The following is a 13,412-nucleotide window of genomic DNA, read 5'->3' on the forward strand; positions in this document are numbered from 1 at the left end:
ACATCCCCAAAAATAAACAAGGGGAAATGAAAAAGATCAGGAACACAAACTTAGTTCCAGAACACGAAACTGAGAATGGAAGTTCAGGAGTCAAGGTTAAATTGAAGACTTTAGTCAGTCAGTCCTTAGGTGGATCCTTAGATGGATCAAGGCTTTTAACTTAATCAAGTCTTTATCAAGTTTCAGGGTAAAGATCCCATGGACCACTTACCTACCAGCTCTTACTGGTTCCAAAACTGAATCTTAAAAATTATGTCCAAATGAAAACCAAGACCACCTGTCATCCCACCACCCAGCCAAATCCAGACACATTTAAAAAAGTTTCACCAGAATCTCTGAAAAGACCAGCAGTGTTGTAGAAAAATGCCACTAGGATGTCTAAAATGTCTGTTCAATGTCATAAGTAAATTAGCTCAAGACAGAAACTAAAGTACATTTATTGTTACATCATAAATATTAATACTAGAGATTAGCCCCACCATTGGTCTGGATGCCCTTTCCTTTCACGACCCCTTTAAAGAAACCATTTAAATAAATTTTATTTGAAGAGACTCCTTGGGGGTGTGACAAAATGGGACGTGGACTATTGCCCCAACAGAAGATTTTCTAGAAAAGTTAAGATATGATAATTATAATGAGGAGGAAAAGGAGGTAGAGGAGAAGGAAGAGTGAGGATAGAAATAGGTGGAGGAGGAGAATGGGAGCTATTCTCACTTTAAAGGCAATAGCATTGTAAATCAACTATACTTCAATAAAATGAAATTTTAAAAAATAAAGGTGATAACTAACGAGAACCTACTCTTAGCTCAGGGAACCCTATTCAGTGCTCTGTGGTGACCTAAACAGGAAGGAAATCCAAAAAAGAGGGGATATATGTAAACATATAGCTGATTCATTTGCTGTACAGCAGAAATTACCTCAATATTGTAAAGCAATACACCAATAAAATATTTCTTTAATTAATTTATTTATTTTACTTGGAGGCTAATTACTTTACAATATTGTGGTGGTTTCTGCCATACATTGACATGAATCCGCCATGGGGGTACATGTGTCCCCCATCACAAAATAAAATATTTTTTTAAAAAACAAAGGCAATGGCAGTATAAGGAAAATCATCACCTCAGAAGACCATACTCATAGAATTATATCCTTCCTTACTTTCACCTTTACCTTTATAGTCTTCTTCCATCCAAAACTGCTTTATTATAAGAGACGAAGGGGGAAAAGTACTATATGTACCAGTTTCTTCTATTTCTCATCAGCTTCTCTGATCAGTCTCCTAAGTTACTAACTGAAGATCCTATGCTCGCTGTCAGCACTTTATGACAGCTTCAATCATCACATTCTCAGTTGGGCCATCCTTCAGTTTCAGGTTGAAACTATTCCTTCCACAGTCATGAAGGACTTCTAACCCTGTGGTTTGATCCTATTGAAGATTCCTGAGGAATCAAGTCCCTTCACTGTGAATCCACTAGAATGTAAGCTTCCTTCGAGCAGAAGCCTGTGTGCCTTATTCACTGCCATGTCCGAGCACCTCCCCTAGTGCTTGGCATCCTAATAGGGATGAAAATGAATACCTGGAAAATGAATCAACCTTCACTCACAGACATTATCTCCACACAATTGTCTCATCTAAGTGACCTGCCTTGATTAAGTGACCACTTGCAGTGCTTTGGTTTCTCATCTATAATCTTTTCATCTTTCTCTGCTCTCTTCCCAGTCTTTCATGACATCTTTACCTTCCTCCACCCCAGCTGGCTACTGCTTTTCCTATACTCTACTTTGCTCAGACTTTCTGATCGTACAAATGAAAGAATCTGTCTTGTTTTCCTTCCATCTTCTGCACAGGGTCCACTATCACAATCCTATCCTGCCTACTTCCCAGCATGTATTACTCTTTACAAGCAGACATGCTAACTATTGGATATCTCAGCCTTCTCTTTCCCTTGAGCATAAATCATTAGTATATTTAAAAGATTTTCCTTTTTGTTTCTCGTTGTGTATGTAGAGAGGTGGGGGAGGAGAAGAAGAAGGGAAATTAGCCAGAGAGAAGAAAAACTGTCACTCAAGATCATCTGTGATAGGGGGTTGGGGGAAAGGGAATTGGGTGAGGTAATTAAAAGGTACAACAAACTTGCAGTTGTAAGATAAATAAGTACTAGAGATATAATACACAATATGATAAATATAATTAACACTAACGTACATTATACTGAAAGTTGTTAAGACTGAAAATCCTAAGAGTTTTCATCACTGAGGGGAAATTTTTTACATTTCTTTCATTTTGTATCTATAGGAGATCACTGATATTCACTAAACTTAGTGTGGTCATCAATGCAAGTCAGACTATGCTGCACACTTTAAACTTATACTACTATATGTCAATTATATCTCAATAAAACTGGAAGGAACAAAAGATCATCTCTGGTAACAAAATGAGTTTTAAAATACACATATGTATATATATGTGTGTATATACATTTCCCAGTGTAAAGCTACTTACTCTTTAATCCAATAAGTGCTTACCTAAACCACTGAATGCTGGTATGAGACATAGACTCCAAAATATAATCCCACCTAGAACTCCACCTGATCTGTTTGTTTTCCTAAAAACAAAAATACAAAAATCACATGACCAAATTTTAACTGACCTTTTATTAAAGGTTTAATCCTAAAACAGAAAGTTATTCTGCCTGTACATTCTCCATTTCTTTACTACTAACTTCATGGAATCATGCAATCTAGCCTGACATTTTCATCTTACTTTTATTTATTGATATCCTGTCTCATTTCAGGCTTCCCTGGTGGCTCAGATGGTAAAGCATCTGCCTGCAATGTGGGAGACCCGGGTTCGATCCCTGGGTTGGGAAGATCCCCTGGAGAAGGAAATGGCAACTCACTCCAGTACTCTTGCCTGGAAAATCCCATGGATGGAGAAGCCTGGTAGGCTACAGTCCATGGGGTTGCAAAGAGTCGGACACGACTGAGCAACTTCACTTCACTATCTCATTTCAGAAAGGGACTAGGAAAAAAAATTTAGTTTACTGTTCATCAGAAATAATAGCACCTTTTTGCTATTTTTCTGTCACCCTAAATCCACCCCATACTTCATTTCCTTTTGTCCAGACCATATTTTCATCTTAATTGAAACTTCATAGGCATATATAATGAGAGTCACTGTGGTTTGTTTTTAAATTTAAAAAACTAAAAACAACCACCAAAAATTCCCATCAGAATAGGAATAAACAAACTATGGTAATCCATGCTAAGAAATACTACGTAACCATTAAAAAGAATGATGTGCATCTCTAGGTGATGACATGTCTATGAAATAGCATTAAATGAAAAAATAAAGGTGAAAAGTACATAGTAAGACATGTATGTACAGCAAGATTCTATTCCCCCTCCAAAAAATATACATATTTTATAGATGCACACATTTTTCTGGAAGAAAAAACAATGGTTATACTTTTGGAGGAAGAGACTAGAAATTAGGGGAAGGGTAGTAAAGGAAGGCAGAATTTTACTTATACATTTTCTATATGGTTTGAAGCCTTTACCACATATAAGTATTATCAATATTATTATTTAAATTGAACTAAAATTTTGAACTATAAGACAACTTGCTTCACTACAACACTCCAAATCCACCTCCTGCAAATAGGTTTATTATTACAGTATTTTGTTTACTTAGAAAACAGTATTCAATTTCTGTCATTATTTCTTACAGAATATTCTAATATTTTACTTTTGTACTTTAAGTATTTTGAAATGTTTCAGCAACAAACTGATAAAAAGTTTTTTAATATTGTGGTTCTCGATATTAAAACCTAAGAAAATATAATCACCAGTTGTTTCTGCTGATGTATGATCAAACCTAACCTTTCAATAGCTTTCTTATAAAATAGCCCCAATAAATGAATATCTTAAAAGATAATCCCTGATAAACATTTAAACCATTAATGTGTAATGATTACCCCTTAAATTAATGGCATGCTCTTAGCAAAAGGAAAACACAGGTAACAAAGTGACCAAATTATGTTTGAAGTGACTTACTACTTAAGATTTGGTATCTGCACCCATCATTTAAAAGTGGACATTTAATTTCCAAATACATGGGGTTTTTAAAGTATCTTTGATATTAATTTCTCATTTTTATATTAATTTCTCATTTAAATGCTTTCTTCTCTGCAATCACCCTCTGTGTTTTTTCAGTCTTTTAGCTTCATTGAGGCTTTCAATGACTAAGTCAAAGATCTCTCTTGGTAAATGTCACATTGCACTTGAAAATATGTGGGTTATTTTCAAATATCTTTTGACAATGACTTCTAAAATAATTCCAGTGATAAGAAAACAGACTCAAAAAAAAAAGAAAGAAAGAAAACAGACTCTATGATTTCAATACCTTTAGACCATGAAATTTTTGCACCTTGTTTTATGTCCCTGGATATGTTCCAGTGTCTCCTGGTTTATAGTCTATGGGAACTTGAATAGAATTTGTATCCTGCTGTTGTGTGAAAATTGTATAAATCTTAATTATGTTGAATTGGTTCATAGTGCTTTTCAGGTCTACTATATCCTTCTACTTTTCTGTCTATTCATTCTATTAATTTTTGAGAGTTTGATATTGAAACTCCAACTAAAAATCTTAATTTATCTACTTAAAAATAATTGTAATATATAGTGGAACTATATGTAACTTTGTTCTGTATTTTCCAAGTCTCCTGTAAATGTGTTATCATACTTTCATAATTTAAAATATTTATCTAAAATGGGCAGAAAAATTAATAAAATTAGGTATCTATGTTTTCTGTGAAGTGTGGGGGATGGGTATGAAGAAAGTCAATGTACACTGCTTTTAAAAAAACTGAAATGATGGATTTTAATTGAAATGACTTTTAATTCAACAGTAGACTTTAGCTAACACCTGATGACCCAATGTTCATGATGAACCTTATCTATGAAAGGTCAGGTTGACATTTTGTATCTACTGATGTGAGGTATCATTTTGCGGTCTTCCTGTTGAGAATCCATGGCCTGAGCCTGGTCATGAAGAGCCAAAAGACAGACACAGGTTGATGGTCATCCTACAGAATGTAAGGTCTGTACTCTTCAAAATTTTCAAGAATATGAAACATAAGGAAAGACTGAAGAACTGGCCCAGATTGGAGGAGATTAAAAACTAAATATAACATGTAATTTTGGAAAGGCTACTGAACCAGAAAGTGGAAAAGTGACATTGTTGGCCAGCTGGCGAAATCTGAATGGATGGAAATGAATCAGATGGTAATGTAATGCTGTAATGCCAATATTGATTCCTGGTTTGCACTGTTGCATGCTTGTTTTAGGGAAAGACACTGGCAGATTTAGGGGTGATGAGACAATATCTAGCTCTCAAAGGATTCACAGAAAGACTAATATAATGGACACAGAGAGAAAAGTGAACAATGGAGCAAATGAAGTAAAATGTTAAACATTGGAGTATCTGGTTAAAGGGACTACAAGAGTTCTTTGCGTTATTTTAGCAATTTTTCTGTAGTATGAAATTATTTCTAAATAAGTTATTTTTAGAAAATCTGAATTTACAGACTGACAAATCCAGGGATAGATAGTCATTGCATGAAAGGATTTGTCTTAGCCATTTTATTATTAAAACAAAATTAATATTAAAACAATATTATTAAAATATTGTTATTATACTAAAGTGTGACTTAATTTGTCAAAATTTGAATTGCATGCATTTCTTCACCAGACTACTGTCCATTGACTTAAGCAAGTTAACTCATATCAAGCCTTTTAAGAAGGAGTGAAATAAGTGAGGGAGATTAAAAGGTGCAAACTTCCAGTTGCAAAATAAATGAGTCACAAGTATGAAATGTACAGTGTGAGGAATCTAGTCAGTGATTATGTAATACCTTCGTATGGTGACAGATGGTAACGACTTATCACGGTGATCATTTTAAAATGGATAGAAATATCGGATCACTGTTTTGTAACAAACAAGAACTAACATAGTATTGTAAGTTAATTATACTTCAAAAACAACAAATAAATCCATAGAAAAAGGGATCATATTTGTAGTTACCAGAAGTGGAAATGGGGAGAGGGGAAAGTAGATGAAGGTGGTCAAAAGGCACAAATTTCCAGTTACGAGATAAACAAGTACTAGGGATGTAATGTACAACATGATAAATATAATTAACACTGCTGTATGTTACATATGAAAGTTGTTAAGAGAGTAAATCCTAAGAGTTCTCATCACAAGGAAAAAATATTATTTTTCTATTTCTTTAATTTTGTATCTATATGAGATGATGAATGTTCACTAAATTTATTGTGGTAATCATTTCATGACATAAGTCAAATCATTATGCTGTACACCTTAAACTCATACAGTGCTCAGTCGCTCAGTTGTGTCCGACTCTTTGTGACCCCATGGACTGTAGCCCACCAGACTCCTCTGTCATGGGATTTCCCAGGCAAGAATACTGGAATGGGTTGCCATGCCCTTCTCCAGGGGATCTTCCTGACCCAGGGATTGAATCCACATCTCTTGCATCTCCTGCATTGGCAGAATTCTTTACCACTGCACCACCTGGGAAGCCCCTAAACTCATACCATGCTGTATATCAATTATAGCTCAATAAAACTGGAAGAAAAAATAAAACGTAAAAAAAGAGAGATACTTTCAAATATACATTATGAAGTTTGGCTTTTAAATACAAAGAGAGCCTAGAAAATCTACAGTTGTTAAATCAAGTAGTTTTTGCACCAAACATTGCCATCTGCTGGAAATAACAGTCCACAACACATACTACTCCTCCATAAGAAAGTAAGAAATTATTTTATTTTTTATAAGAAATTATTTTAAAATCCTAAGGCACATTTGAGACAAAATGACAAATGTAAAAAGATAACTAAATGGTGGAACCCATTTTTTAAATCCATTTAAAATTAATTATTCTGCATCTTTACATCCCAGAGTTTCTAAATCTTTTATAAGACATAAAAAGCATATGAGGTAGGCAGGTCTTTAATGCTCTTTCTAATGAAATCACAAGAAGCAAAGGCAGAAATATAGATGAGAGCTCTTGATTCAGGACCCAGTATATGATGAGTTTCACTCAGTAAAAACACCTGCAGGGAATCAAAGACGCAAGGGGCAGGCAACTAGAGCTTCTTTCAGTCTAGTTGTTTTCAACAGGGAGAACAGCACCCTCTAGGGGACATAATGAAACGACGCGAGGATTCTACTGGTATTAGAAGCATAGCGGAATGCCAGACGTCCTGCAGGGCACTGGGAGACCCACACAAAGCATTGAGAACAACTTCCAAAAGCCCCCATCCACCATTATGTGAGTGAAAAACTGCTTATGATTATCTGCAGCTGGATTCTAACTTCATTTTAAAATTAAAGTATTTTTGTGTGCTAAATCTTTTCAGTCGTGTCCAACTCTTTGCAACCCTATAGACCGTGACCCGCCAGGCTCTCTGTCCATGGGATTCTCCAGGCAAGAATACTGGAGTTGGTTCCCGTACCCTTCTCCAGGGGCTCTTCCTGACCAAGGGATCAAACTCTAGTCTCCAGCATCTTCTGCATTGGCAGGCAAGTTAATATACATTTATTTTTCCCCCAGGAATGCAACGACCATGTAAATTGAGGGAAAATGGTACTGTTTGGCTTGAAACATTATTAAAATTAATCAACATTTCAGAAAATCATGGCATCCTTTAGGAAGGTGTGATATTTGAGCGACCAATATAAAATAGTCTCATATTCATCTGTATTCATATATATCATATTTACAGTGATTATACACACAGGTCCCTGGAGGAGGAAATTGCAATCTACTCCAGTATTCTTGCCAGGAAAATTCCATGGACAGAAGAGCCTGGCAGGCTGTATGTAGTCCATAGGGTCCCATAGAGTGGGACATGACTGAGCATGCACACACGCACGAATACACATAGGTGCAAGCATCTAACAATGACTGAAATATATCTTATTAAAAATTGATTTTTTTATTCCTCCTTTATATTATAGTTGTGGTGCTATACTGATGTCTCTTGAAACTACATGTAAGACAAGTATAATTATCCAGTATCTATTAAAATTATTTTACAACAGCTAAGGGAGAAGGATAAAACATTTGTTATTAAAAGAAGATATTAATCTGATAGGGTTGAGAACTACTGATCCAGCTCCATTCCCTCACTTTACTATAGGGAAACTGAAGTCCAAAAAAGAAAATGAACTTGCTCAAGGTCAAGTATGAGTTTGAAGTAGACCAGTACCAAAATTCTCTGATTCTCAAATTCAGTTATTGGTCCATGGTGCCTGAAAATCAGGAATGCATCTTGCAAAAAAAAATCTATATATGTGGCTAGGGTCTCAAGCTAGCCCACAACTAAAGCTTATATAACTCACATACACAGATACATAGCTAAAATTAATGTGATTAGAGTGAAATCAAAAAAATCTTTAATTGGTGGTGTAAACAGTAAGTTTTTTAAAGTAAAATATGATGAGTAGAAAAATACCTTAGCCTGGCATTCAGGGCCATTCAAAATGTGTCTCAAATCTATCTTTCTAACCTTTCTATGAATACTGTTTACATGCAAACTATTAAAGTCTGGGGTGTTAATACTGAATCTTTTTGGCCTTTATATACCCAGGACTTAACACCTGGCACATAGAATGCACTTATTGCCTATTGATGAATGAATAAACAAATGAAAAAAATTTCTTTCAGACAAATCTATTCACTGTTCCCCACATACACATGTACATTCTCACCTGGAAAGCCCTTCCGCTGGCCCCCGTCCAAATTCCTAAATTCCAGGTCTTTTAACTCAGTCTATGACCTTCCCCAGAATGCCTTGCACATTCTACCCATGCTATCCAAACCATCCGCAGCATCCTTCAAGGACTAGCTCAAGGCCTCTCTCTTAAAAAGCCTTCCTAGCACCTGGGAGTTCTGCCCAGCCTGGGTCTGGACGGTGGGATCTGGCCTCCCCTGCCCACCTGAACCCTGGGGGTTTCTGGAAAGCCAACCCCTCCACCAGGCCCCCAGGGCCTCGCCTTCTGGACGCCCCAGGGCCTGCTGGCCTCTAGACACTGTCTTCCCACCAGAGCCCCGCCCTCCCCCTGGGGCTGTCTGTAAAGCCCTCACATACCCACCCTTCATTCCCAGGCATAGTTCCAGCCCATTGTAAACTCACACCATGGGGACTTCCCTGGAAGTCAGGAAAGCAAGATTCCACATGCCACTTAGTATAGCCAAAAAATAAATAGATAAAAAATAAAAATAAACTCACACCATTAAAGTGGCTGTTTTAGGAGCCTGGATTCTGTAGCCAACTTAATCTAGATTTATAATCCTTTACATTTGTGACCTTGGGCAAGTGACTTTATGAGTCTCAGTTTTATAGCCTATAAAATGAAGATTTAAAGGGAATTCCTGGTGGTCCAGTGGTTAGGACTCGGCACTTTCACTGCTGGGGCCTGGGTTCAATCCCTGAGCAGGGAACTAAGATTCTGCAAGTCAAGAGGCCAAAAAAAAAAAAAAAAAAAAATGGAGATTTAAAATACTTGCCTTCAGAGGCAGGTATGAAAAATAAAGTTAAACTAGATACTTTATAAAAATTCCCATGCTAGGCACATAATCATGCATGCCAAGTCGCTCAGTTGTGTCCAACTCTTTGCGACCTGGTGGACTGTAGCCCACCAGGCTCCTCTGTCCATGGGATTGCCCCAGGCAAGAATACTGGAGTGGTCGTTGCCATGCCCTCCTCCAGAGGATCTTCCTGACCCAGGGATCAAACCTGCATCTCCTGCATTGGCAGGCAGATTCTTTACCACTGAGCCACCAGGGAAGCACCATGTCACCAACTGGAGACATTAATAATACTGCACCAGATTTACATCTTCCCTTTCTTATAAGTGTAATTCTTATGTCTCCAGCATTGCAGGTGGATTCTTTACTGGTGAGCCACCAGGGAAGCCCAGGAACATGATAGACCCTCAAAAATATTTGCTATATAAACAGATGAATAAAAGGTCTTCATTCAAATGTTAATCATTATGGTCCCATCCTTCAGTAACTTCTGAACAAAATCATTATATAAACACCACACTTTATACCCACATGGAAACATGTATCATTTTCTGAAAACACAAAGCGCACAGATGTTCAATTAAAAAGCAAAAAGACAAAATTTTTACAACTATACTATCGTCTATTAAATGACCTGGTGGGATTTTCTGTATTAAGAGTGAGAAGTAGCAAAAGGCAAAGAACATGTACAAACACAGATCAAAACGGACAGTCCCTGAAAATGTGGAGGTCTAGATCTAGCTAAGATGGCGGCAGCTAGTCACACATGGCTATTCAGCACTTGAAATGTGCCAGTCCTAAATGAGATGAGCTTTAAGTATAAAACATACAACAGATTTTAAAGATTTGGTTCAAGAAAGAAGAATGTAAGATATTTATTTATCAAAAAAGTGCTACACAAACACTATATACTGTTTAATACATTTGTTTCTCACAGGACTATGGGTTAGCAGTAGACAATACTTTACATGTGTGCTTCAGTTGACCAAATAAGTCAGTATCTTGTGGATAATGGGAGCCAGGTTTCTCAATATCGGAGAAAGAAGTTACAGATCAACAAGAGGAGAGGGCTAGCATGACCACTGTGGTCAGAGAGATCAGTATGAATTCCTATTTGTCATATTTATTTCATCCATTTATTTTTATATTTTCTCATTTACAATTAGAAAATAATCTATGGAGTGCTACTTTGTCACTGTGAGAATAACCCAGTTTCTCCAGCACTCAGTCATCTACAGTTTTAATATCCTTTAATGAATTATTGACCTGAATCAATTATTTAGTTGGAGGATGAAAGGAAACCTCTTTTTTTTCTTTTTACTGCACTGTCTGGCATGTGGGATCTTAATTCCCTGACCAGGGACTGAACCTGTGCCCCCTGCAGTGGAAGCGAGGAGTCCTAACCACTGAACCACCAGGGAAATCCAGAAAAAGAGACTTATTTTCAAATTCTGTCATTCCCACTGAAGAAATTCAATAAATGATAATTAAGTACACAGCTTCTCATTTGTCCACTGAAAGCTATATTATAGGTTCAATATGATTTTTTATTGTAGAGAATTGAACTTTCATTTTCATAATCTTAAATTTAAAATAATATAATCTCACCAAGTTTAAATTTAAATAATGCAGAAGAAAATTTAATCATATGGCAAGTGTTTACATTATATGGTTAAGTTAAAAGGGCAGGTTACAAAACAATGTAGCTCATCCAATTCTTACAACCTAATGACAGTACTAGTAACAAGCATTGTTTGAGCTCCTTCTTTGTGTCAGAAACTATACCATGTGCCTTTAGTTATATTTCCTGATTTAAATTTCACACCTGTGATGTAGATAATTACTATTATTGAACCAGTTTTACAAATGAAGAAACTGAAGTCTGAAGAGGTAAATGGTAGGCAAGAGCTAGTATAGTAAGTAGTGGTAGAAAATAGGAATTCAAACCCAGCTGTCTGATTTCAGAATTATCTCTTAATTCCATACACCAAAATTTTCATGGTGATTCTCAGCACATGGTGGTATTCTGAATGACTTTTATTTACATTTTGTGATCTTTCTATATTTTTACAATGAACATGAATTACTACTATAATTTTTTTCTTACTTAAAACAACTGACAAGGACCTACTAAATAGCACAGGAAACTATACTCACTATTATATAATAACTTATAAGGGGAAAATATCTAAAAAATAATATATATATGTATGTGTGTATAACTGAATCTCTGTGCTGTACACCTGAAACTTACATGATATTGTATATCAACTATAGTTCAATAAAATTTTTTTTTAATTTAAAAAGTAAAAATTTCTAGTTCAATAGAATCTTGTAAGCTACTGTAAGACACAACAACCATGTACACCTAGTGTACACAAAGTAGAATCTGCAGTGGGATATAAATGTTACTCCAGAATAGTACTCCATAGTCAAAGACGATTCTAAACTGTTGAGTTAGACTCAGTCAAAGGTTTCTCTATTAGGAGACTTTAAAACACTGATGTGGGCTTCCCAGGTGATTCAGCGGTAAAGAATATGCCTATCAAGCAGAAGTGTGAATTTGATCCCTGAGTCGGGCAGGTCTCCTAGAGAAGAAAATGGCAACCCACTCCAGTATTCTTGCCTGGGAAATCCCATGGACAGAGGAACCCAGTGGGCTACAGTCCATGGGGTTGAAAAGAGTCAGACATAGCAACTAAAAAACAACATCAAACACTCATGTGCTTTCTGAAGCTACAAAAGTAGACAGTGGAAAGTAGCATTTTCCAAATTTATTTGACTAGCATTCTTGGGAATGCACTTTGAGACATGTTGATGTGTACGATTATCACTGGGTAAAAAATTTTTAAAAAACACAAACATTTTCAACTCAAGACAGAAAATAAGGAAACAACACCATCAGAGATATTCATAACCACTCTTCCTGGCGCCCTCCCCACAACTGTAACAGCAACTTTCTGGCGTTCAGATACAGAATATTGTGGTTAAAAGCAATTAAGTAAAGGCAAAAAAAAAGAACATTGTGGCTTAGTGCATCCTCACTGTATAAGTGCACTCTGCACCCATGAGCTACTTTTGTATAAGACATTTATAAAGCAAGTGCTCCTGTATCTGAGAGAAGGAAGAGGAAATGCTGTGTGTCTACCACTGGCTAGGAGCTGTGCTAAATATTCTATGTGTTTGTTAACTTATCTCTGCTAGCAATCACATGAGGTGACTATTTTAAAATAGGGATTTTACAGATCAGGAAATATAGGCTCAATGTAACCTGCCCAAGTTCACACAGCTAAGAAATGTCAAAGCCAGGATTCACACCTTGGGTTTGTCTGGTTCTTTCCATTGTACCACATCTGGAAGCCACAGGCCTTCTAAGCACCTTAAATGAGTTTCAATGGGAAGGAAAATTCCTCCTCTGAAGTAGCTCCCAGGATCAAGGAAAGTTAAAGAACAAGGAGTTGAGACCTAACCCCAAATAAGGCAATTCCCCCCAAAACCCCCATATGCTATAGCTGCATCTAAACTTGCACTTTAGCTCTTTTAACTGCCACAGTTGCTTCCTAACAGGCAGACAGACCACTAACACCATACCATGTAGGCTCCTGGCTTGAGTCTAAACTTCAGAGTTTAGATGTGCTTTCCCTTGACATTTCCTGTAAACATAAGCGTTCTTACACTTAAATTTATTTTATTATTTTTTTTCTTCCAGTTTTACTGAGTATAATTGATACACAGCACTGTATACATTTAAGGTGTATAGCATAATGATGGGACTTAACATATGTCATGAAA

General features: G+C 36.4%; 1 protein-coding gene across 1 annotated transcript in view; it reads right to left on the reverse strand.

Moving 5' to 3' along the window:
- Window positions 1–13,412, reverse strand: part of LOC110133944 (transmembrane 9 superfamily member 2-like) — an 84,918-nt gene that overhangs the window by 45,263 nt on the left and 26,243 nt on the right. Inside the window, exon 8 of the mRNA XM_020888202.2 lies at window positions 2,530–2,609. Coding sequence (XP_020743861.2) covers window positions 2,530–2,609 — 80 coding nt within the window. The remainder of the gene's footprint in view (window positions 1–2,529; window positions 2,610–13,412) is intronic.

This window comes from Odocoileus virginianus, unplaced genomic scaffold, assembly GCF_023699985.2.
Source record: "Odocoileus virginianus isolate 20LAN1187 ecotype Illinois unplaced genomic scaffold, Ovbor_1.2 Unplaced_Contig_1, whole genome shotgun sequence".
In the NCBI taxonomy this organism is placed as follows: Eukaryota; Metazoa; Chordata; class Mammalia; order Artiodactyla; family Cervidae; genus Odocoileus; species Odocoileus virginianus.